Raw genomic sequence first — 24,922 nt, forward strand, 5'->3', positions numbered from 1 at the left:
ACCTTCTACACTATTTTCTTTATCAATTTACCCTTTGTCATCCTCTTTTATGTTTTAATAAACCTCATTAGTTGCCACTTACTACTACGGTCTAGTGGTATTCCTCTTCATTTGTAAGTGAGAGGCCTCAGATTCGATTCTCGTCAAAGGCAAATTTGAACCACATTATTGATAACCCATTGTGAAATTTAGCTCACTCCTCGAATACTTTAGGCCAAGCATACAAAGGCCATTCACTTTCAGGAATGTACAAAATGCAGAATACTGAAAGCCTGAATGAATTATAGCAGTATATATAGAAAAGCTACTTTTAAATATCAAGGTTCTAAAAAATGCTAGGCATTAGTTGGGCACCGGGCTAGAGCTTAGCGCCTAGGTAGCTAGGCAGGGCCTAAGCAGGCACATAGGAGGCCTAGACAGATTTACATAAATTTATAATATATTATAAAATATGAATATGTATAATTTTTGGATTCATTTGTTTAGTAGCTCTGGGCTGTAAAGCATTTATGCCTTTCTTTTCCTCCATTTTTCTTTCGACTTTCTCTCTCTCTTCTCTTTAAGAGATCCCTTTCTCTCTCTGCAGTAAAACCCAATTCGACTTCCTCTCTCTCCTCTTCAAGAGATCCCTTTCTCTCTCTGCTCTGCAGTAAAACCCAACAGACCCAACGGACGGATTATGTGTATTGTTCATCCCTACATATTCTCAATCTACTTGGGGTTCATCGATTGATGTTGGGTGCAAGAGCGCATGTTTGAAGATTTGGGTTGTGGGTGGTGAATCGTGCTGATGCAAGGGGATATTTGCAGCGAGAATGCAGTCGCATCGATCACCGCCTAGAGATGCCTAGGCGACCACCTAAATCCTTCCCGCCTTACCTGAACATTTTGGCCCAAATAGGGTCGGGGCTCCCTCGCCGAGCACCTAGCCGCCTAGGCCGATTTTTAGAACACTACTAAATACAGCAGAGAGATTGACGTGTACAAATTTAGTTCACAGACACTACTCAATTTGTGGATCACCAATTAATTTCATTAGCTCCTAACATGCATATATTACTTATATACCAAATTCAGAAACATAGGTGAGACCTTAGATTTGGAAATAACACAAAAGTTCCCGAACTTGCCACATAGAATAATAGGGTCAGCATAATATTTGAGAGGGATGAAAAAATTCAAAAGGACATACAAATTTAAATTAAACACGCATAACATATGCATTAAGCTTATTGGTAATTGTTCATCCATAACAAGAAAAAAAAAGGAAAAAAAACCTTGAACATAATCCAACAGCCTTAATTCGCTGCGCCCAAAGCCCTCCCAATTTCGAAAGAAACAAAAGCATCGATGCAAGCATACTTGATTTGCTCAAGTGAAAGGGACGGCTTATCCCAGTGACTCATTGTAATAGTCTTTGGCTTTTGAAAATCCTGCCCTAGAACATCTGCTGCCATGTCCTTTAGCCCTATTCTCCGCTGCACACTCAAGCCATACCTTCTCGCCTCCAATTCCCTAAGATCGACATACTTTGCTACCGCAAGGCCATGCTCAAGGCAAAGCTTTCGAACATCGTCCTTGATCCCAACCCCGACGAAGGTAAAGTCTGGATCCGCCAGAAAGTTGAAAAGACACCTGGGGATTCCCGGGGTATGAAGCAACTGAAATATGAGGCAGCGGTGCCCAACACACAATTGTAGGGTTGCGACCGGGTTGTTCACACCGCGAGTGAAACTGGGACGCCACTCAACATCGAGTCCAACGATGAGTTTGTGAAGGCGGTAACGGTGTAGGTATCGGGTTTTGTTGATCCAGTACTTGACCTTGGATGGAGTGTGCGTGACTAGGGTGTCGATGTAGTCGTCGAAGAAATCTACTCTGTAGATGCTGTGCGTGTCGTAGCCCAACTCGTAGTCTGTGATGCTGATAGACATGGCTACGGTTTGGAAAGAAGAAGAAGATGGTGTGGAGAAGTTTTGAACGGTTTGGGAACTTTATGAAGATTACAGCAAAGACGCAAGAGGTCTGACGATGAATGATGGACAGCGGTAAAAGTGGGGTTTTATAGGGGTGATTTGTTGGATAGTGGCCAACTTGCAAATGCTTTCGGCTAGACAAAAATCCAAACGGCTATAAAAAATTATAAAGAAAGAAGGTGGACAACACCTTTCCTTGTTTTGGGGAGGAAAAAAGGGAAAAGAATTTTTGTTCTCTTCAACACCCGTGGGTGTTGGTTTAAGAAAGGAAGGGGTTTGCCTTTGCAGCTGAATATAGAGAAGAAGAAAAAGCTCAATGCTCTGCTGAGAAAAAGAGGAGCTGCAAAGAGAGAAGAGAAGCTGCTGCTTCATTCGGTTAGTAATCATCTACCAAAGTAGTTGTTGTTGTAATAGCTTTGAGCTATATGTATAGAGAAGAAATTATTCATTATATTTCTTCCTCTATTTGTTTCTTTGGTGTGTGAGAGCTTTTGGGTGTATTGGGTTAATTGGGCTGTGAGATTGCCAACACTTTGTAAACTCTCATTTGCTTGATAGTGGATTATTGGGTGAGCTCCTACTGCTCCGAGGACGTACTCCAGTTACACTGACTGTGGAGGAACCTCGTTAAAATCTTTGTGTCTTTTATATTTTGTTCTTGCATTTTCATTTGATAAATTTCCTGTGGGCTAGCTTGAGTTGGTTCCAAAAAATTTTGGTGCTATCCTAGCACAACATGATTAACTGACGTACGTTTCGCTTCTTTCCTTAGTGTTGAAGGTTTTTTTTTTTTTTTTTCCTTTTACTTTATGGTTTTGATCGGAGGATAATAGAAGCAAAGAGATTTGAGTTTTATGAAAAATAAAATAAAAAGATTTAGGTTGAGTTTATTTTGACAAGATTAAAAATTAAGTGCCAACAAAGATTATTGCTACCTTTAGAATTTTTTGGGGTTCAATAATCTAGTTATGGCTTTAAAATGATAAGAAGGAAAATATAAACGCTCAAGTTAAGAGATATAAACATTAACAACAAATTCGAGATTACTTTGTGATTGTTTTTACCTCAAAAGAAAAATATGATCGAAATTAAAATATTGGAGTTTTTGCTTTTACGATTATGTTAAATTCGTATACACACGTCTTTAATGTATTGTTAAAGTTATTTTTTATGAATATCTTTATTTTTTCGTAAAAAGTCAATAGACCTTTTTTAATAGAAATTAGAATCCTTACATTTTTTTCAATGTTTTTTAGATCAAAACATTTGGTTTCTTTTTAAGATTTAATTAAGAGGCTTTGATCAATTGCCACATATTCTTTAAAGTACACGTCATTAGTTTAAACGCATCTTCACCTTGAAATTAATTACCCACAATCTAGAAAATTTAATTTCCCCAATCCATTGAATTCCTACGCTTTTAAACTAATGACATGTAATTTAAAAAATAAAAATGGAGCCAAAGCCCTTTAATCAAATTTTGAAAAGAAATTTGTTATTTATTCTTTTATATTAAAAAACGAAGCGTATTATCTATTTATTCTTTTACACATTAAAATGGTACGATGATAAAAACTATTAAAATAGGGGCAAAATTATCCCTTTAAAAGGAGCAATTTTTAAAATTTCTGAAGTACTTTTCCAAACGGGCCAAAATCCCCAAATTGGATGATCCAATCGCCAACGCGCCCCCCAAATAGGCGTCCGGGCTCCCCTCGAGTGCAGAATCTCAAGGATACTTCACGAAGGTTCGATCTTTCTACCCTCCAAATTTTACCATCCACAAACCCTAACCCTAATTCCAAATTCCCAATTTCCCAATCTCTCTCTCTCTCTCTGTGTGCAAGAACCATGTCTCACTTCGGTAGGTCTGGCCCTCCGGACATCACCGACACCTACTCTCTCCTCGTCCTCAACATCACCTTCCGTAAGCTCGTTCGCTCTCTCTCTCTCTCTTTAATTTGTTTTTGGCAGGATTTAGTGCTGGTAATTTGTTGATTGATTGATTTGATGTTATGAACAGGTACGAGTGCTGATGATCTGTTTCCACTTTTCGATAAGTACGGCAAGGTTGTTGACGTCTTTGTCCCCAGAGACCGAAGGTTCGTTTCGATAAGGAAGTTTCTTTTTTTTTTTTTTTTTTTTTAATGCTCCATTAATTCTGTTTGGTTCCTGAGAAATTAAGTATCTTTGATTTGTTTGAAAACGATATCTATGTTAGGAAAATCATGTGAGAAAATCGGTGTTACGATAAGTTATGAAGGTTTTGTTTGTGATTGTATCTAAACATTAATTGTTTTTCTTATTTTTATGAGTGCTGAGAAGATATGGGAATTCGACGCTTATGATCACCTGTTTACAGTGTTCGGGGGAGCAATTAGCTTCTCTTGAAGTGGAGGACTAGTTAATTGTAGGAAGTGCACATTTGAATTTATGTCCTTTCCCCCTTTATTTTGTTGTTGTATATGGTTAACAAAAATTGTTTCTGAATTTTGGATGTTTATGTCCCTCCTGTGGTTTAGGACTGGGGAGTCGAGGGGCTTTGCTTTTGTGCGATACAAATATGCAGATGAGGCTCAGAAAGCAGTTGAAAGGCTTGATGGTTTGCAAATTTTCTGATTATTGTCATTACTACTGCTGTCAATATTTATGTGTTTTTGCTACCTTTTTTAATTGTCACTGCTCATCAAGTGTCTTGACAATTCCAAATACTTATGCAGGAAGAGTTGTTGATGGCCGCGAGATAACTGTTCAGTTTGCAAAATATGGGCCAAATGCAGAGAGGATGTAAGTTTGTCAGTTATCGATGTTTCTTATTGTGAATTCTTGATGGCTGAATTATTTTTTTTGGTACTTTATTTACCTCGAGGGAACTATGAACTTGTAGTAGGTCTTCCCATATGCTTTTAATACTATTTTTTTGAAAATTATTCTTAACTACTGCATATGTTACTCTTAAATATTAAATCCTTATTGAGGTTGATCTATTGTTGTTTTGTTCAATTGGTGTATTCTATACCTGGAAGTGTATTGATACTAATGCGATTCTGTTGATGTTATTTTACCTGTCTGTTTTGGTATCAGTGCTTGTCAACAGATTGCAGTATCTTTTTTCAATTCTATACTATGGTATATGGTATCAATTCTATATGCAGCAGGTCAATCTCTTTTTATTGTACAACACTGAATACTAAACTGAAAACCCTTGTTTTGGTTAGAAGGGGTTTTGGTTGTGTAACCAATGCTTGTTTCGTTGGGGAATCATGCAAGGATCTCACAAAACCATAGCTTTGGTTTTATGCCTGAAATGCCTTTGAGCCAAGACTGAAGGGGGCAAATTTGCGTAGTGTGTTATTAACTTGGTATTTCAGCTGCATTGATAATGGGATTGAATATTGAAAATCTAATTTTGTTTTTTGTGGCTTCCATTAACTTTCTTTTTGCTTTTGCCTTTATTTCAGTCATAAAGGAAGGATTTCTGAAGCTCTACCAAAATCGAGGCACAGGTCAAGAAGTCGCAGTCCTCGGAGAAGGTTGGTTCTCCTCTTGGTCTTTCTTTTTGATGGACAGTTTTCTGTCATATGATTTGAAGGATCCTGAACTCAATTTGCTACATCATGCCAAGATTTTGATAATTATTCCAGTTTTCTTTACAAACTTTTGATGATATTCAAATGAATGCCTGAAACTTACTATTTAAAATCTGCCAGGTACCGAGATGACTACAGAGACCGTGGCTACAGGAGGAGAAGTCGCAGTAGGAGTTGGGACAGGTATGACCGTGACAGATACCATGGGAGGGATAGAGACTATCGCCGACGAAGCAGGAGCCGCAGTGCCAGTCCTGATTACTACAGGGGCAGGGGAAGGGGGCGCTATGATGATGAAAGGCGGAGTCTAAGTCCGTATCGGAGTCCACATCGAAGTCGTTCTATTGATAGGTTTTAATCCAAGCTGATATCCTTTTTATGTTGAATTTATAGTTGTATGCTATTTCTTCCTTTTGATTATCTTTAACGTATACTAATCTGCATTGCAGTGCCTCCCCTGCTCGGCATAGCCCTAGTCCTCGTAGGAGCCGCAGTGCCAGCCCTGATAGATGTAGTCGTGATGGACAATCCCCAACCTCTCAAAGTGCTTCACTACGCCATCGTCCTGCTGATTCTCAAAGCCCATCCCCTCGAAATTCAGATGTTAATGTGAGTTGATGTCTATAGTTTTGATTGCTTCTGAAATTATTACTTTCACTTGCATGGGAGAAGAGTATTGATATGGTAACTTTTGACCATATTTTACAGGATTGATAGTGTTGTATAGAAAATATCATGGAAGCACCCCGTGTTGTGTACTTGTTGCAGCTCTGCTAATGTCGAGGATCCTTGATCATCATGCTTGTTTCTATTGGATTTTTTAAGTGCTAGTTTCGATAGGACAGGTTTTCTTTAGTACTCTAATATATAAATGCTGCACCTTGTGAATTTTCTTTATTTAGCTGGGATAATCTGGCTACTTGTGGGCTTGTAGTTTGTAGTTCGGTTTTATTTACAGGGGATAGTCTGTTGTAAGTTTCGTAGTGTCTTTCCTTTCATTTTTGTTCTTGTGCGGTTTACTATTCACTTTTATCCTCTTTGTAGCATTATTACTGATATATGAGTCTGGTCTTAAGTTGTCTAGTTCAGTTTATAGGAAGACTTCAGGAACTATTTCTTGGGTTTTATAGTTGTTTGTGAAAAGAGTGATTTAGGCCAGGATAAGAGGATGTTGATTCGCAGCCATTGATGCTGTTTCTAGTCTGTAGATGGATGTCGGGGTCGTGATGCTGGTTTTAGAAGTATGATTGTTTTTGCAGTGAGCTGGTTGCAGGGCCAGTAGGTTAAGCTGATTTTCTCCATATGTGATATATGTTGGTAAGAAATATGGCTTGGCTATTTGTTTCTGATAGTGTTATATAATTAGGATTTCTATGCTTGACCTGATAGTCGGTTAAAGAGGTTTTAGTTGCTGTTATGGCCGTAACTGGGTGTTTACCTGTAGCTAATGCTGCATGTGAGCTGGACAGACATGTTCCTTACAAACCTGGTTTGTAGTTGCTGTGATGGTAGAAGTTGAAATGGTGTTTCCCTGTAGCCTGATGATGCACATGAGTTGGACCTGTGATTGAGTAACCGTGATGAGGATACCCAGTCTGAAGTGTGGATACTAACTAGGGAACCTTGTATGTTGGGCTTAACTTTGCAGTCACATTAATGAGACACGGTAAACAGGTTTATGGTTAATTTCTTTATGCTATGTTTTGGATGAGTGATTTTCAGTTCCCAAGGGATTGATGTCAAGTTAGTAAGTGATGAATTACAAAATATTAGATAATAGGAGGGATTAGAAATGCACCATATTAGCATTACAAGGGCGTGTAAAAGAGATTTGTAAATGACTCTTTCCTTGTAGGGATTTGGAAACCCCTCTCACGTGCCTTTGTATTGCTCATATGGTGTATTTCCAATCCATTTTGCTGAACATTGTGTGATCCCTTCCTTATTAACTTGACCTCAATCCCTTGGGACTATGGAAATTCCATAATCCTATAGGGTTTAAGACTGCTGTATCTAGTCCCAACCTGTTTTCAATTGTATAACCTTTGCTGCTGAATTTATATAGATCTTGTATCACACTTTCTTGGCTCTAGCTGTGAAATGGTAGCTGATCTGTGTTATGTTGTATCATAGTCATGTGTGGGTTCGGGACAAACTGAAGTTCTAGCGAATAACCACCTGCAGCTTGCAGTTGCTGCCATTTTATGATCTGTAGGCTATGACCAGTTGGGGCACTGATAATGGTTGATTGGCGCTATGACCAGTTGGGGAACCAAGAATGGCTGCTTGGCAATCTATCTCGTATGTCCTGATTACCGAAAGATTTACTTTGCATTCTGGTATGCCTGATTGATAAAATGAAAAATTTACGTGCCAATAATTGCATTTAACAATTAACGATGGGGTGATCTGGTGAAGATCACTTTTTCTTCGTATATATAATGATCCTTCGTCAAATTATCATATCCTTTTGCTTTTCTTGTGTTACACATGTTGTAGGTTGTTGAGAATCTTTACCTGTTATGCCCTTCACAATAAACATCTGAGTCCCTTTTTTTCGCTTACGTTGTTGACTCTGTTTTATTTTCATGCTGAAGACATGTATTCTTGTGTTGTCCTTGTCTAAACGTTTTCGATATGAAGTTCTAATTTTCTTACATCTTGAACCGGACTCGGAACAGGTGTGTAATCTACATTATATCAGTTTTTATCTTCTCTTATTTCCTCCACTGCTCACTTGCACCTTCTCTGTCCCGTTCCTTTGTTTTCTTGGCCCATGATATGCTTGCTTTGCCTTCTTTTATTGTCTTCCCATACGGTTGAAATTAGGGATGGGCACGGGCATGGCTGAGCCGGGCCCAAATTTGGAGGAACTAAACCCTACCTTTTTAAAAATGTAATGGGGCGGGCTGGACCGGGTAGAGAGCTTTAGAGTTTTAGAACTGGACCTAACGGGACGGTTCGGGGTGGGTCCACGGTTCCTATTACATCTTTTTTTCTTGTCAACACAGAAGGGGACGATGTCGTTCAAGTTGTCTTCCTCAGTCGTCAAGCAATCGTTTTCCTGTTTCCTGCGCAACAACCCAGATGTTGCTCGGACCATTCAAGCAGTCTTCCGTAGTCGGTAGGGAGAGAGGAGAAGACTATAAAATTAGAACTCTAAAAAAAAACCCATCCAACACAAAATTAGAACCATTAAAAAAATCCCTGAAAAGACGAGTTAGGTAGAGAGGAGAAGACGAGTCTTCCTTAGTCGTTAGGGAGAGAGAAGACTATAAAATTAGAACTGTAAAAAAAAATCCATCCAACACAAAATGAGAACCATTAAAAAAAAGCCCAGAAAAGACGAGTTAGGGAGAGAGGAGAAGACGAGTCAGGGAGAGGGAGAGTGGCCTGCTTCATAAGAAACTCACCCATGTGACACCGACGAACTAGTCGGTGACCAGGGGAGTCCATTCCAGTCCAGGATCCATTTGCCCACCCTTAGTTGAAATGTGTGCTTGTAGTTCTGTTGAAACAAATGTGTGTTGTTCTGGGTTGGACAAACTCAAGCAACCTTTTTTTTCTTGACAAACAAGTGATAGCATTAACGGGATAAATAGTTAGTTGTTAGTGGGGAGATAAATCGGTGAGGATCCAACCTACATCATAGGGTATAGGCATTATTTTTTATGTCTACGCCTAAAAGTGAACTTTGTCTATGAAATGGGAAGCGGAAAATGTTAAAGAAGTTGAGAGATATAAATGGGGCGAGTTGAGTAGCTTAGAGAGGTCAACTGAAAGCTTTACGAATTTGCGTTCTTATGTCTGAGCTGCCCCAACTCGCCCGTTTAGTGAGCAACATAAACATTAAGCCGAACGGAAATCTTCCGGCTAATAACGGCAATGTTATTTACCGAACTTTGTGCTTGATGATCCTGACAGTAGCAAGTGCAGAAACTCCCACATCAGATGGCTCTTTGGAGCATTCCTGCATGCAATTATTCGGGTCGAATTTATTTGGCTAAGATAAATGTTTCATTCATTTGAACTTTGTTGTTCTCTGTGTCTCATCTTAGAACTTCGTACGATTGATTTTTCTGAGAGGCAAGGAGGTTAAGCTAGAACTAATGCAACATCGCACAAGTTCATTTATAATCAATCCGAATAAAATAAAATAAAAAAACACATTTAAACGACTTGTGAACTTTTTTCAGTCTACAATATGGATTCATTTAAAGGAAATCTAATAAAAATGATTTGAAAACTTGAGTTTTAATCAAAATGACAAAAAGGTGTTGTAAGTGAACATTACCATGAGTGATATTTTAGAGTAACAAGGTCATTTTCGTTAAAAGTGAACAGTAACGGGAGTGTTTCGTTTAAAAAAATAAGGGCAAGCAAAAGCCAAACTCCGAACATAGGAAAGGTGGCAACATCCAAGCCAAGCATCAAAAGATCAAGTACTCGAGCGGTCTTGTGATTTTAGCTCGGTTACATTGCTTTGGAAGAGCCTGATGTCGAGGATGGAGAAGGAGAGGGGCTTGGACTCGCGACTGAGTTTCCTATTTCGGGGGCATTGATCTTGCTTCCAATCTTTTGGCAAGCTTGACAGTGGTCAGGTTCACCGCAAATAGCATAGTATGTGCCTGGTATGTTAAAAGTAAGGGGCGGTAAATGCGTAAAGCCAAGGCACCGTAATGGGACAAGGCAAGTGATGGAATGCAATTGTCATAAACTTCTTGAGTGACTAACATCACAAAATCTTCTTCCTGTGTGTAATTAAAAATGAATTCGTCGCCAACATGAAATTCTTTTGATAAAGCCCACTCGTTGTAATTAATCACGTCACTTGAAGTCGACCCTTCTAAATCGCCACCATCTGTATAAACAGTAGTGGAACAAGCACCAAAGAAAACCATCATCATGATGAAACTGACGGCGACAGTGTTTCTTAGAGCCATGACCACTTAAACCAGTAAAGAATATACAAGCAATTAAGACAGTAACGGGGAGGGGAAGAATTAAGAAAGCATGAAGCAAGACTAAAGGCAGTAATGCCCTTGCATATACGTATATAAAGTTATTGTCCCAATCGGAAATTGTTTCTCAAATCCAGTTCGAAAATGGTTTTCAAAAAATCAGATAAAAAATGCATGGTTTCCGAATTCGAATTCTCTCGACCACTTTTCTCCGCTCCAGCCATGCTTCAGGAGTTCAGAAGAGGAAGAGAGGGAGAATTTAGGATTTTGACAAATTTTTCGAGAAGGGCCAAAATGATTACAGTGAACGAACTCAAGGACCATTTCATTGGCAGCACAAAAATGACCAGTTATACCAATCTCAAAAGACCACTTGGCTAAAAATCCTTTTACCTCATTATTTCATGTACTGTCAATTCACCTTTACAAATTTGCGTATAAGACTGCAAGCGATTCGAAATACAGGCATATAGAAACGGAGCTTGTTCGATCTAACCAAATTGAATCTTAGATTCTAGCAAAATTGTGCTAGTTCAGTTCTATAAAAAACAGCAAGGTTGAACCTGCAGACCAAGTTATTGAAAAGCAGAGGATGGAATAATCAGGAAAAGCTTTAAGAAGAACAACCCTATAGATTGTAGGTAACTCCGAAGATAATTTCCACATTCGCACAAAATTGTACTTGAAAACATAACATATATCATAAGACATAAATCCAAGCAGTCTCTACTGCAGCACATGAAAGTCGACCAAAAATTTGTAAAAAGAAACCACGGAAACATTTGATTAAGCTAAGCCAGTCCATCAGAATTGACCAAAGCAAACAGAAATTAAACCTAGTACCCTCCTTTAAGATCGTTGACGACATCATAAGGAATGGGAGTAACAGTTTCCATGACGGCACCTTCCACCCTGAAACCAGGCTTTGGTCCCTTTGGCTGCCTCTTGGTGCTAATGACCTCACCCTTTGCTTTAGCCTCGGCCTTCAGCTGGTCATTCTTAATCTTCCTCAAACGGAATTCTTCAGTGCACCTTGATGGCTGCACATGCTCCACACGCACGTGGATCCTCTTCCTGATGATTCTGTTTCCAACCTGATATCATGTAGAAGCATACCGTTGAAATTTTTTGGTCATCAAGTTAAAAAATAAAGTATTCAACACTCACTAAACAGTGAAACCAAAGCAAGACAGAATTCCCCTACATATAAAACAACAAAACACTACGCTTCCAACCAACGATAATCAATCTGTAATACTCAGAACCGGAATTCAAACGGATCAACACGAAAGATTAACTTACATTCTCCACTCTCTTAACATTCATCCTATAGCCTCGAGCATACACCATATGGAACAAATACATTAAACACGTTATAGGTCACACACAACAGGCTTATATCAATGGCCAAAATGTATCATATCCCAATTAACTGTATCATATACCAATTAACCTAAAACACTTTCGTTACCGAAAGGTGACATTATAAATACACATCAAGAGCATAAATCACATCAACAGTTGAATTAGCATCCATAAGCTAACATTATATGAAACCCTAAAAATCTATAGCAACGTTTAAATCTAATCAACCATTTCCATTAACGGCAAAATACACCAGCAACAACACAATAATAATTACCTTCGTGACATGCCATTTAAGTCAGCGAAGTCCAAATCAATCTAAAAGAAACGAAATTTCAACAAGAACCCACGAATCCAAGCATAGATTTTCACACAAGCATATATCAAACACCTTCCAGGCAACCCAAAATCCAAAACAATACAAGAAAACAAAAATGAAATTAACCTGCTTGTTGATCTCGACACCGATGGCGCGCTTGGTAACGTTCCAGACGCGACCGGTACGGCCGTGGTAGAACTTGTGGGGCATACCCTTGTGGACGGCGCCGTTAACCTTGACGTCGACATGGTCGCCGATCCTGTAGGTCTTCAGGTAGGTGGAGAGTGGGATGTACCCCTTCTTCCTGAAGGCCCTCGAGAACAGATCGCGAGTCCGGGAACGGAGACCGTGTCCAGCCGGCATTTTTCAGAGGCTTCTGCGTCTCTAGGGTTTGGGTGGTGGTTTCTCTAGATGAGTGTGGCTCTGTTATCTTGAATTTATAGTAGGTTTGGTGAGGCGGGTAGGGTTTTGGTATGTCGGATTTGATCTTGAGATGTGGGCTGGGCTTACTGTGTCAAGAGTGATGAGATTTTTATCGTTCTTTAAGATATGTTTGCTTGATGGCACAAAGTATGATGGGCTACTTGAGGTTGCCCCGTCCGCTTCTTTTAAATGAAAGAAATAAATTTGGAATTTGAATAAAAGTTAGAATTTATAAATGGGATCTTTTGATAAAGGAAATTATAATTTTCACGTGGAAAAAAAAAAAACTTGGAATTTGGGACCTTCAATTCTCAAAGTTTAAATTTCATGTAAATAAGTGTCGTTTTCCAATTTCTATGATTGAGAGTTTAAAAATAACAAGTCATAAATTCTAAAAAATAAAATTCTGTCATTTCAGTTTTCATCATTTTAAAATTTCTTAATAATCTTGAGTTTTTTCATCCAAACATAATGTTAACGTTTTTATTCTTTCACTTTTTTGTGTTTAGCTCCCATTTTTGTAATGTGGGACAATTCTTAATTCTTTCCATGAGTTACGTAACATGTGAATATATATAAAAAAATGATCAAGTTTTTTATGGCGCATAACGGCTTGTGAAAAATAATGGTATTCAAACAAAACTCTGTATAAAAGTATAGGAATAGAAAAAGAAAAATATGACACTACCATTTTTTTGGTCTTAACCAACCTCATTCGAGAATCTCCATTAAACCCTAAACGTCAATAGAAATCGAGGATTAGAAAGACTTGGACAAAATCACATATTTGAAATCACCAAATACCAAACTATCCATTAAAAAGATTGAAAACTTCTAAATTAGATGAGTACATCAGCGAGTTTTATAAGATGATTCATGTTCAGAAAACATTTAGAACTAAATTTATTAGAGGCTGAACATTCTACGTTGGAATGTGATGCAACACTGCAAATTATAAAGAACAAAACAGAAAAAAAAAATAGAGTAAAGGATACGGTTATCCGTCGTTGGTAGCATCCAAATTGACAATTGTAAATTTCCTATGAGCCGAAAACGATGAAATGGTCAATGCAAACATTATAGAGATTCATAAACAAAAATTTCATGTTGGCAGGATTCAGATTGACAACTGTAATTTTTCTGTGAGGCAAAATTGATGAAATGGTTAATGGAAACATTATAGACAGATTGAAAAAGAAAAATTGAAGCTAAGAAAAACCTTGAAAGCTCACAAAAAACCGAAATCTTATAGGAGTCGTATCTTTCTATCGTTTTCTCTCTTCAAAACAAAAACAGAAAACTATCATTTGATTATGTACAAATATATACATCAGATAAAAATCGTAAAAAAAATAAGAAAATAGAATAGTTGCAGAAATAACAAAAATGGTGAAAAAAAAAAACATAAAAATTCTCAATCAAAAGATGAGATGTGCGAGAAAGAAGAGTGAAAAGTGAAAAGCAAAGGAAAACGTGAGAATAAGTAAATTTATAAGACACCATTTGAGAATATATTGAAGCCCATTATCTAAAAAGTATCAAAAAGCTGAGAACATATGTCAAATGATATTTGAGCCAACATTTATTTGAAATGTAATGTTCTAAGATTAGAAATTGTGTAAATATTTATGCATGAATAATATATTGTGATAGAGCATGAGAGAAACAACGTAAATACATATTGGATATAGTAAGCTTTAACTGATTGGTGACGTAAGAAAAAGTACTGGTTGATTCTAAACAAAGTGGAATATGTTCAAATAAAAGTAGTTGAAAAGGAAGTTAATAGATTGTGTCATTGAATCAAACTGAAAACATAGTAATTGTCGCATCCCGGCCCGGGGCGGAATGTGACAAATTGGTATCAGAGCCTAACCTTGGCTGTGGTGTGCCGACGAGAACGTCGGGGCCCTAAGGGGGGTGGATTGTGACATCCCACATCGCTCAGGGGAGTGATCCTTATATGTATATTCTCATCCCTACCTAGCATGAGGCATTTTGGGACCTTACTGGCTTCGGGTTCCGTAGGAACTCCGAAGTTAAGCGAGAAGGGGGTTAGAGCAATTTCATGATGGGTGATCCACTGGGAAGTTGCTCGTGAGTCCCCAAAAACAAAATCGTGAGGGAATGGAAAGCCCAAAGCAGACAATATTGTACTACGATGGTGGAGTGGGCCCGGGAAGTGATCCGTCTCTGGGCAGGATGTGACAGTAATGTTATTAGATTTTTTACTTCAAAATTTGATGTCATTGTTTAGGTATTTTGGTGTAAATGGCAGAATTGAATCAAACAAGTTGAAAAGTGAAATGATACGTGTAAAAAGATGGATCAGATATAGCTAGTTCGGTGCCTCTTTGCAACACAAAGACACAATTTGCTAACTTATTTCAGGCTCCATCATTTGGAGAAATAATGATCACTTCCATCTTTTCTCTCAGAGGAATTGGTTGCTACCAATTTATAAATAAAGACTTTCTTCTTTTGACCTTTTTGTGGGAGGATAAAATCCGGTTTCGACTCATGGGCCAATACCAATCATCCAAGGAGAAGGTGTTGTGCAATTTAAACTGTGAGGAAAGCCCACAAGAAATATAAGGGAAACGTGTCTAGATAACTACCCCTACAGACGCAAGAGGAACATGCCTAGGTAACTACCCTACTACGGAAGAGAAGTGGGAGAGGAGGACTGGTCATGGTACTCGATCCTCAAGCATGCAATCCTATAAATAAGGAAAGGAGACAAAGAACAAAGTAGGTAATCAGAACCCGAGAAAATGCAGAGAACAGAAAATCAATCGACTGACTTCAGCGTCGGAGTATCTCTTGCAGGTACCCCACTCGGGCAAGCTACAGAGGAAGACTATTCAGGGACACCTCTAGCGAAGGATTCCGCGAACGCGATGATTGCAGTCAACAAATTCGTGGAGGTATTTCTTCTTGTAGGAAATTTCACTTCAACAGTTGGCGCCGTCTGTGGGAATTCGTACAAAATTCCGTATCGAGAAGGCATGGTTTCCACCTAAGTCACAATGGGGGCACGGACCAAAACCCTAAATAGTGAAGTTTTTCTATTCTTCTATCTTTCCACAATCATGTGATTTATAGTGCAAACTAACATTTTTGTTGAAGCATAAGGTTATGGCGCACTGCAAGATGAATATGAATTTCTACAGTACCTTCGTGGTTTAAAATGGTTTAAGTAGATATTTCAAGTTTTTCTAAGTATTTCTATTGGAATGGTTGCACTATCCATGTCTAAACTAATGAATTTTTGACTGATTAACCAATTGAATTGAGAATTGGGGGGCAGGACTTAACCCCAAACATGAAGATTTGTATTCTCTCTTTTTATGATTTCACCAATTTTAAGCTTTGTTATCATAGCTTATAGTCATGGCTTGGAAAATATATAGAAAATAGCACTTTAGTAGAAGAAATGAATTAACACAGCAGCCACACATGCGATCCTCAATACTGTAGTTTCCGCAAGCTTGCATATTTTATACGTACCAGGATACTTGAGTTCTTAATTCGAATTAATCAGTTTAGTTCAAATATTTTCATTTCACTCAATGATTTTGTGATACTTAGTGATCGGCACGCAATGGTTTTGTTAAGAGGCATCTCTAATTGTTTGATCTTGTTCTTAGTATTATTGTGATGTATTGACCGCAAAGTGTGTTGATATTTGAAGAACACAAGCATGAAGAGAAAAGAGAAGTCCAAAGTGAGAAGAATAAAGTAACAAAATTCTCCCGAAAAGGAGGCGCATGAATGACAAATTTGTACTTGAATGAATATACAGAGATCAAACACTCAAAGATGATGCTCGATAAGCAACTTGTCCTTGAGGAATTGCACGAAGAAACCAATCGAGGAATTGCATGAAGAAATCATTCTATTGGGGCAACAAATACTCAAAAGATGAGAAGGACTAGAAGCCATTCTAGTGAGTCTTGCAAAATACGAGTCAATTTACTCTCTCTCTCTATAGGGCACTCAAATTAGGATAGGTTAATTTTATTTATTTATTTATTTTTTTGCTTGTACTTGTGTTAATAATTGTACCGATTGATGTGCAGCACCATCACCCACTCTCCAACGTGCTCCATGCTGAATATACAAATATGTTGGCAGCAAACGTTCGCTAGCTGTACATTCAAGACACTTTCAGACTGTCTCTCGCACGCCCTCTCGCAAAACACTTTCAGACTCTCTCTCGCACGCCCTCATCCTCTGTTGCCTGCCGCTGCAGACACCGCCGTCGCCTTCCCTCCTCTAGCCGTCGCCTTCCCTCCTTCCTTTGGTAAGCTTCTCTTGTCTAAAATTTCGTAATTTATTTGTTTGGATTTTTAAATTTGGGGATGGGGAGAGTGACTGAAAAAGGGGTGGGAAGAGCGAAGGGTTGAGTGTATGGGTGTTGGGGAAAAAAATTGGGGATGGAGGAAACAATTGGGGAAAATATTAGGTTTTGTGGAGGAAACAAGAAAAATTGAGAGAGAAGTAAGAAAAATTGATTACTTCTCTATTCATTTTCCTTGACTGAATCTTGATGCATGTTAAGCGTGAGAAGTGATAATGCAAGTTTGTTCCCTGAATCTTGATTTGGATTAAAGAGTTATTTGTGTTTTTGTTGTGCTTTCTAGTACCCAGTTTATAAACAAAAGCCATATTCTCCCCGAACTTTCTTGCAAACATCAACATGGAATGATGAACAGGAAAAACCGAAACTAAACAGCATTGCAGCTAAAGTAGACAACGAAAGAATCAACCACGGCAAAGAATGTGTACTATTCAAGTAATAATGCGGTAAACGGGGTAGCTATTAATCTTAGACATCAGTTTTGCAATGAACACCTCCGCAAACACTTAGGAACATAATTACTGAGCCCAGATTTTCTGGTTACTTACAGTTTACACCCAGTTTACAAAGACTAGTCACTAACAAACCAATAATTAAAGCAGAGCATTAACATATGTACGACAAGCAGAACCCATGTTCGATAATGAAATAATGGAAATGCTAACGAAAAAAGAAAACCACCCACAAGTGAAAATAAATATTTTCCTTAAAAAAACTCGTATTTTGGTTGATGAAGCGAGCAAAGGTGTTGGTGTTGGTGTCATTAGTTTGCATATATTGGACAAGTGTCTTGTGATTCATGTTTTTATTAGTAGGAGCTGTCATTTACAAATCATACAAGCAGGAGGTGTTCTTGTGAGTCATCCTTTATCTAGCAGGAGGTGTTGAATTAGGAAGAGTGCACAGATTTCTTTGATTAGTGGTGTTATAGCCAAGAATGAGGTGGCTCCATGTGTACTGTGTATGCTCATTCCTGTGTATGCTTTCATGTATTGTGTATGCTCATTCCTGCTTATTAACGATGGATTCTTTTGTCTGCTTATATTGTCAAGTTTTGCACTGTTGCCTGTATCGTTTACTACGATTATGTATTCCATCTGTGTCTACAGTGGTAATAATAAAGAAATTAGAAGTTTGATTAGTTATTTCTTGGTTATATTACAATATCATTTGTTCTTGTTTTAATATATATATATATATATATGTATGTATGTATGTATGTATGTATATATACAAATCACTAGTTGGTATCGATGGCAAAGAAGGGGGCATCTTCGTCAAATCCTTCAGCTACATGGAATGCCCACAATATATCTATAGTTTGTGATGTATGCATCAAGGAGTTTGAGGCCGGACATCGTCCGGGCACTCACTTTAACAAATTGGTTTCAGTACTATTGCTTTGGCTTTTGACAACATGTATTTTTAAGAGAAAATAATACTTTTCATGTTGTTTTTATCGTGCTTTAGTTAGAAATCAGTTATGAAAATGTACCTTGTGATTTTCATAATTGGTTGATTTTCAAAATCATTTCATTTCATTCATTCTGCATAATTGCGTTAGTATCTTGCAAAGTTCGAAGAGAAGGTGATTGACGGCCGCATTAGTGTTGTGCCACTTCCGCTCGAAGGTTGAAGAGAGATTGAGTAGCAAAGCGTGGAGACAAAACTGCCTACTTGTATGTGTGTCTAGTTGATTAGTTTTGTAAGTCTTTCTGTACTCATTTCTCTTAGTGTTTGTCCTGGCTTGGGAGCCCCGAGGATTTTCCCAGTAGTGGGTTTTGCGTTGTTAAATCCTATATCTTGTGTGTACATTTTATTTAGCGTTTTAACTGCATATGAGTATGATAGTTTGATATGTGATGTGAATGTGGATTTAATTCGAGAACTGAAAATTAAATTGAAAATTGAATAGGATTTTTAAACTGGAACCTATTCACCCCTCTCTAGGTTAAACTAGCACCCATCCTAGAACTTTCAACTGTTACATCGCCTGCCATTTGGTCATCCAATAAAGCTAACCTGATCTAACATCATTACTTCTGAACTTGTTTTCATTTTTTATAAGTACCCTTTACACAATCAAGAATGAGAAACTGCACCAAGACTATTATTGATTTTCTAAGTTTGCCTCTGACTTGTTTTCTTCTTGCAAAGATAAACTTTCCAAGAGCCATTCCAATACATTTGGTAAGAACTTAGAATAAATGTTCTTGATAGAAAATTTCGAAATAACTTTGTAACAGAAACAAGCACGTATAATCTCAATGACAATAATTTCTAGCTTACTGAGGAAAGTAGGAGATCATTGGCTTCCATTTCCATAGCAAGCACTCAAATTCCATATCTGACAGTGTCTGACACAAGGGACTAACTTCTAATACTATGCACCAAACTGTAAAGAAAAGCGATATTTGGATTCCTTATCGTATATGGTAAACAAAAATGGATTCTACTGGTTTTCACTTTTCAGCAGTATATTTGATAGATTCATTCCTTTAGGTCGCTTCTCATTAAAAAAAAAAAAAAAAAAAAACCCCTCCAAAACTGATCCAACTGTCCAAGTTCTAAACTTGCTACATTGCCTGGTATGTTTTTACCTAGTTCTGCAAACCTTTTTAGCTCTCCTTGTCAATTCTGTAGGCATTACCTTATATCTATAAATCTGCACTAGAATCCCATCCCCAAGACGACATGTTCTTCTTGCGATTTCATTTGACTTCGGGTGACATGAAATGATTCTAGGTAATTTAGAGGTTAATTTCTTACTATGAGCTGCGACATCTTAATAAACAAATGACCAGATGCAGATACTGAAGCCTGGATATATGATATATCACAAATGAAGTGAAATCAGGATGAACATGTTAGTAAGTAACAAGCAACAACTCACGACATCACATGAAGAATCAAGAAATTTTTGTTATTTCACTTGCAGAGATGGATTCCTACAGAGTATCATTTCAAGCTCACAATTCATGCATTATTGCACATCTTCTGTACAGGTGGGACAGTAAGTTCCTGAAGTCATATTCTATCTGTCAAAACCAGTGTTTCTATCAATCTGTACATTTAACCGTAGAAGTATCTGCTTCAACTCTACATTCCAGAACAGATTCTTCTGAAAAAAGAACGTGTGTCTTTGTTATCTTGAATTTATAGTAGGTGTCTCAGAGACCATTTTGTTTCTCTCTCCTTGGTGACAAGCCCGGTTGTCTTAATTATTGTACCAGTATATATTTTATTTGGTTACAAAATAATCCATTTTATTAACCAGTGAGGTAAGTCATTATTTTTCCCAGCCAGCCCGTCCGTTGCCCTAAGAGGAGGCAGAGCATTGTACAGACAAGGAAGATAATTCATGGCGACACCACCGGTTGCGCCGCTGAACATGGAGGGCGGTCCGCCGCCCGTGGTAGCACAGCCACCGGGTACGGACATGACTGATATATGTTTCAAGGACCAGCTATGGCTGAACTCGTATCAAGACTGGTCCTTGATTACTTCGCTATCTCTCCGTTCTACGACTGGACTTGTAACAATGAACAGCTTCATCAACGCTCCATTCACCCCCTCGACCGGGATCAACTCGTGTAAGTAAAACCCCATCCCCAATTTTTGGAAATGTTCTTCAATTTTTTCTTTTTTGTACTGAATGTACTTAGCTAGGGTTTCTGAATTTTATATGAATTTTTTTTTTTATTAAGAGAGAGTTTGAAGAAATATGAATTAATGGTATTGGTATGCTTGGAATAATCATTAAAAATAAGTGGTTTTTAATTTTATAAGTAGAACCCAGTTGCTTTTTGTTTTTTGTTGGTATGGACTAATGAAACCTGATTGATTTGTGGTTAATCGTCGGATCAATTTGATTAGATACAGATATTATACGGAACTACTTAATTTTCTTTTGGTTTTGTGGGCATCATTGTTCTAGACCGGAATGCAGATTGTTCATATGGTTCTTTTGATTGACCCCAAATGGTTAGGACTTGGGGAATTGGCATAGTTAATGATGGTTATGTGTCCGTTTTATAGGAAAATGATGGGCACTGAATACTGGCTGAGTGAAGTTATGGAGCCGCACCTTTTTGTTTTCCGCAAGCAAAAGAGGGATGGTCCGGAGAAAGTTACACTGATGCTGACTTATTATGTCTTGGACGGTACAATTTACCAAGCACCACAACTTTGCAATGTTTTCGCAGCTCGAATTGTAAGTTTTTTCTTTGGGGTTGTTTGAATGGATTAGGACATATCTGAATGCAGTTTGCCACATTATAATTATAAAAGAACTAGTAGCTTCAAGTAATTTCAAATTTATGCTTAATCTTATTTTGATCGGACAGTGATACAGTCGTATGATGTGTTCCTAAGTGTTGGAATTAATAGGGAATCTTTATTCTGTTCTGATTGTTTGTCTACTCATGTTGCAGGGACGTGCTCTCCATTATATTTCTAAGGCTTTTACGACTGATGCCTCAAAGCTGGAGAAGATTGGATATGGTATATTGATTTCCTTGTACTTTGTCTGATATCTTGATTATATAAGTATGATCTTAAACAGATGTTAATAAGTCAGCTAGTGGGAAGGTCTCTCAACGGTTTCCTTCTTGTTTCGGTAATAGTTATTTTTGTTGGTGCTCCATAAAAGTTATATAGGAATGCTTTACTCATATCAATTATGTTGATATTTACATTACATCAAAACTTGAAAGATGAAAACTCTAATGCTTTGCAGAACCATGATGTTTCCCAAACTCATATGTTTTCCGCAGTTTACATATAAAGATGGTTGATTAGTTTACATTTGTTTTAATGTGGCTGTAGGGATTTGGGACTAATTGGGGTAGGCAAGTTCAATAACGATCCAATCACTACACTTTTCTGTTTCCCACTCATCACGGTAGCAAATGTGAAGATGTCATGCAAGACAGAAATATTCAAACTCAAAGTCAAAGCTTTATTTGTCTGGTTTTAAAAAAAGGGGTTGGAATAGGGTTTGATGGCATGCTAAATCAAGCAACCACATCTTGCTGTTCAACCATTCTGACAAGATCTATGAATCAGTATTTTAGATGTCAATTATTCTGAAGCGCTGTGTGTTATAGCATCACTTTTCTTTTGTTTAATGAGATATTTTCTTTGATGAGCATGACAAACTTGGACACTACGGGTGTACATGGGTCGGTTCAGGTCAGATTTGAAGCAATTCCAATCAAACCAACCTTTTGGAGTTGAAAGATTAAAAGGCCAATGCCCAATCAAAGCTCTGTAACAACTTGGCCGATCCAATCCAAGAATCGTTGGATTAGCTTGGATTTGGTTGACATGTGTGGTACTATGCATGGATCATACTGCTCTTGATCACAAAAATATCTTGGTTGAATTCTTGAAATCATTCCTGTTTAAAAATGGTGACTTGTAGTATCATGCATGTAAAAGGATGGTAGGTGTATCATGTATGAAATGCTAAAACCTTCAGTATAGTGTATACTTAAAATATGAGAAGGCTCATCGCTGCTTGCCATATTTCAGTATTAAGTGGTGGTTTTTCTAGTGCCAGCATGAGTTTAATGTTCATGGTTTCTAATTCATTTAAATTTTGTGATGCAGTCGATTCAGAAAATGAGGCTGCAGCCTTCGAATCAAAGGTTACCAAAGAGACAATTGACTTCAAGGAAGTAAAGCGAGTTGATCTTATTCTTCAATCCTTACAGCGCAAGGTAATAGAACTGAAACACATCTTCTCCCGTGCTCCTATACTGAAGTGAATTATTGCATTGCACTTCTGGGTATGGATATTAGCTAACGTCCTGGAGGGTATCCCGATTCCTGTGAAGCTTGTAATTATCAACTCATCATAACTGTATTACTAGGAGTAGGTCCTTATTTTCATACTGTTTATGCAGCTACCACCAGCCCCACTACCTCCACCATTTCCAGAAGGCTATGTTCCTGCTCCAACTGCAGAAGCCGAGAAAGGCACTGAAACCCAACAAGCTGGAGAGACACAAAACCCTCAGATAGATCCCATCATTGATCAAGGCCCAGCTAAAAGAACGAAATTTTAGAGAACAACTGCCATTTCTGCATCTTATTAAGGGGAACAAAGTTGTGTCCAACGCTGAAGCTAGACTGTTTGACAAGAAACGACACCACTTCTGCAAACTGTGATGGAGGATCTACTGCCTCTAGGTTTGATTTCATTAATCTGTTTGTTTTTGTATTTTTATAACTGGAGGTTCTGAGTTCTCCCTATTACAATTGTTCAGAAGTGATAGATCAGTTCTTAAGACAACTGTCTAGTCATTTAATATACCATGCTACTCAATATTAAATTGCAAATTGGGGTTAGGGCAGTACTTTTTTGACAATTTGGTTAAAAACACCAAAAGACTAGCAAAAATACCAACAAACCCTAAAAGGGCAAGTTTGTTGCATAGGTTGGCTTGGCTTGGCTTGGAGTAATTGTAGGGATTGACTTGGATTGGTTTGGCTTGGGTTCGGTTGGTTCTATTTAGGTCTCTCATGTTAAATATGCCTACATATAGAAGGTATAATCCCAGCTTATTCAGTTGTTAATTAATCTCATGTTTGGTTCATACCGAGATTGGTGTTAAATAATCCAACTCAAATGTAGTACGGTCAGTATGTTCAAGCTCGTTTAACTTCGATTCTTTCCGTTTTTTCTATTTTTATGATTCAGTGGGTCAGTAATTGTGTCAAGTAAAAGCACCGAAGTTGTAGGAAAAACCAGCACTGATTCAGAAAGTGTCAGTTGTACAGTAAACTGCATCTATTGGGGGAAAAATAATGTACCACCCCGAAAGGGGTCAGACACGAAGTTTTATGTACAACCGAGCAACTTGAAATACAACCACGAAGTTGTATATACAGAGATTCATCGTATCCTGAGTTTGATCAGTTCGCCTGAGGAATCAAGACACACTTGCACTGATCGACTAACTGTTCTCTGAAACCATATACAGGCAAAACATGCATAATCATGTTTCAGGCGCAAACGGATTCTCGCAAGTTCCATATTCCACTAAGTTCGTGTGGTATAGTATGCAGTAGGCACAATGGTCTGCGCTCCAACATAACATCGACGTTGTCCCAAACGAGAAACACACGAGGCACGTAATCATACAAACAACACGCATATGCAGTTATGCGCCGAAAAAGATCAAAATTCCGACACTTGTGGGTGTGGGAGTTTGTGCTCTCTATTGTTATTAGGGTGTCAAGGAACACAGTGCTAATGTTAAAAACTCAGCTTAATCTCGGCCTAGGTTTTGGAACGTGAAGATACATATCATCAATGGTCTGTTATTTTCCTTTTCTTTGAACCAAATTTATGTTCTCTTTTTTATGTTTCACATCAAGCGCTAAGACTTTGATATTGCTACTAAACCTAGCCTGTGGATCTGCCAGCATCCCGTTGCTGTGTCGTTATAGAATCTGAGGAATGAAAAGTAAATTGGGGATTTCGTGATCTATCTCGGAGATGTCATCGCAGCCAAGCATATAGCGGTTGGAAAATGCAAGCTTGTACCGGGAGCAGGCAATTTCACCAACAAGAGCCAGGGGTATTGCTGGGGCCGGTGTATTTGGAAGCCATGATGATGCAGCATTTGTGTGGCCAATTGAGTGGTCTTCATCACCCGGAATTCCTGAAATTCGTACCCGTGTAGCCAGTTCATCATGGTCAGGTGAACGAGAAGTTTATCTACTACGTAGTAATTTTGATCAATGCAGAATATTGTGAAATGGCGTTATAAATAATGATTATTTTGTTTCATTTGAACTGGATACTTTAGTCTAACACAAGGTTGTCAGTTATGAAGGAGAAGAAGAGTGTCGCTTTGAAGGCACACAACGTCTGGAGTTGATGAAAAATGAGATTGAGCTTAATACGCTATCAT

General features: G+C 38.1%; 4 protein-coding genes, 1 non-coding gene and 1 pseudogene across 7 annotated transcripts; 2 read left to right on the forward strand and 4 right to left on the reverse strand.

Annotated features, from left to right (window-relative positions):
• Window positions 1-1,177: 1,177 nt before the first annotated feature.
• On the reverse strand, window positions 1,178-2,050 carry LOC125473561 (Werner Syndrome-like exonuclease). The gene has a single exon (XM_048576556.1). The coding sequence runs from the start codon at window positions 1,932-1,934 to the stop codon at window positions 1,299-1,301; it is 636 nt and encodes a 211-aa protein (XP_048432513.1). The 5' UTR covers window positions 1,935-2,050; the 3' UTR covers window positions 1,178-1,298.
• A 1,540-nt stretch (window positions 2,051-3,590) lies between these two features.
• LOC125473556 (serine/arginine-rich splicing factor SC35-like) lies at window positions 3,591-8,031 on the forward strand. Of its 3 annotated transcripts, XM_048576545.1 has the most exons (11): window positions 3,591-3,724; window positions 3,818-3,903; window positions 4,000-4,078; window positions 4,499-4,578; window positions 4,697-4,763; window positions 5,438-5,509; window positions 5,687-5,917; window positions 6,016-6,175; window positions 6,275-6,883; window positions 7,011-7,232; window positions 7,632-8,031. In XM_048576545.1, the coding sequence occupies exons 1-9, from the start codon at window positions 3,645-3,647 to the stop codon at window positions 6,278-6,280; spliced, it is 861 nt and encodes a 286-aa protein (XP_048432502.1). In that variant the 5' UTR covers window positions 3,591-3,644; the 3' UTR covers window positions 6,281-6,883; window positions 7,011-7,232; window positions 7,632-8,031. The 3 variants fall into 3 exon arrangements, with proteins under 3 accessions (XP_048432502.1, XP_048432500.1, XP_048432501.1); XM_048576543.1 differs by having other exon boundaries at window positions 3,620-3,903; XM_048576544.1 differs by having other exon boundaries at window positions 3,620-3,903; window positions 7,700-8,031.
• Window positions 8,032-10,110: 2,079 nt separating this feature from the next.
• On the reverse strand, window positions 10,111-10,509 carry LOC125473597 (mavicyanin-like). The gene has a single exon (XM_048576670.1). It carries the CDS (start codon window positions 10,507-10,509, stop codon window positions 10,111-10,113), a length of 399 nt encoding a protein of 132 aa, XP_048432627.1.
• A 653-nt stretch (window positions 10,510-11,162) lies between these two features.
• Window positions 11,163-12,608, reverse strand: LOC103956826 (60S ribosomal protein L21-1). Its single transcript, XM_048576312.1, has 2 exons — window positions 12,338-12,608; window positions 11,163-11,621 (listed from the first exon to the last, which is right to left on the reverse strand). The coding sequence occupies exons 1-2, from the start codon at window positions 12,572-12,574 to the stop codon at window positions 11,364-11,366; spliced, it is 495 nt and encodes a 164-aa protein (XP_048432269.1). The 5' UTR covers window positions 12,575-12,608; the 3' UTR covers window positions 11,163-11,363.
• Window positions 12,609-14,957: 2,349 nt separating this feature from the next.
• LOC125473622 lies at window positions 14,958-15,060 on the reverse strand. The gene has a single exon (XR_007255459.1). It is a non-coding gene; the product is annotated as a small nucleolar RNA Z103 (small nucleolar RNA).
• A 1,886-nt stretch (window positions 15,061-16,946) lies between these two features.
• LOC103934229 lies at window positions 16,947-23,342 on the forward strand (annotated as a pseudogene).
• Window positions 23,343-24,922: the final 1,580 nt, after the last annotated feature.

Source organism: the organism of the source record quoted next, unplaced genomic scaffold (assembly GCF_019419815.1).
Source record: "Pyrus x bretschneideri cultivar Hongxiangsu unplaced genomic scaffold, Pyrus_bretschneideri_v1 Contig9, whole genome shotgun sequence".
In the NCBI taxonomy this organism is placed as follows: Eukaryota; Viridiplantae; Streptophyta; class Magnoliopsida; order Rosales; family Rosaceae; genus Pyrus; species Pyrus x bretschneideri.

Coding starts and splice junctions, on each gene's coding strand:
- LOC125473561 (XM_048576556.1), bottom strand. CDS start 1,934: ATGTCTATCAGCATCACAGACTACGAGTTGGGCTACGACACGCACAGC.
- LOC125473556 (XM_048576543.1), top strand. CDS start 3,645: ATGATCCAATCGCCAACGCGCCCCCCAAATAGGCGTCCGGGCTCCCCT. Junction 3,904..3,999: donor CGTCCTCAACATCACCTTCC/GTAAGCTCGTTC, acceptor TGTTATGAACAG/GTACGAGTGCTGATGATCTG. Junction 5,510..5,686: donor AGTCGCAGTCCTCGGAGAAG/GTTGGTTCTCCT, acceptor AAAATCTGCCAG/GTACCGAGATGACTACAGAG.
- LOC125473597 (XM_048576670.1), bottom strand. CDS start 10,509: ATGGCTCTAAGAAACACTGTCGCCGTCAGTTTCATCATGATGATGGTT.
- LOC103956826 (XM_048576312.1), bottom strand. CDS start 12,574: ATGCCGGCTGGACACGGTCTCCGTTCCCGGACTCGCGATCTGTTCTCG. Junction 11,622..12,337: donor GTGTCGAGATCAACAAGCAG/GTTAATTTCATT, acceptor ACATGATATCAG/GTTGGAAACAGAATCATCAG.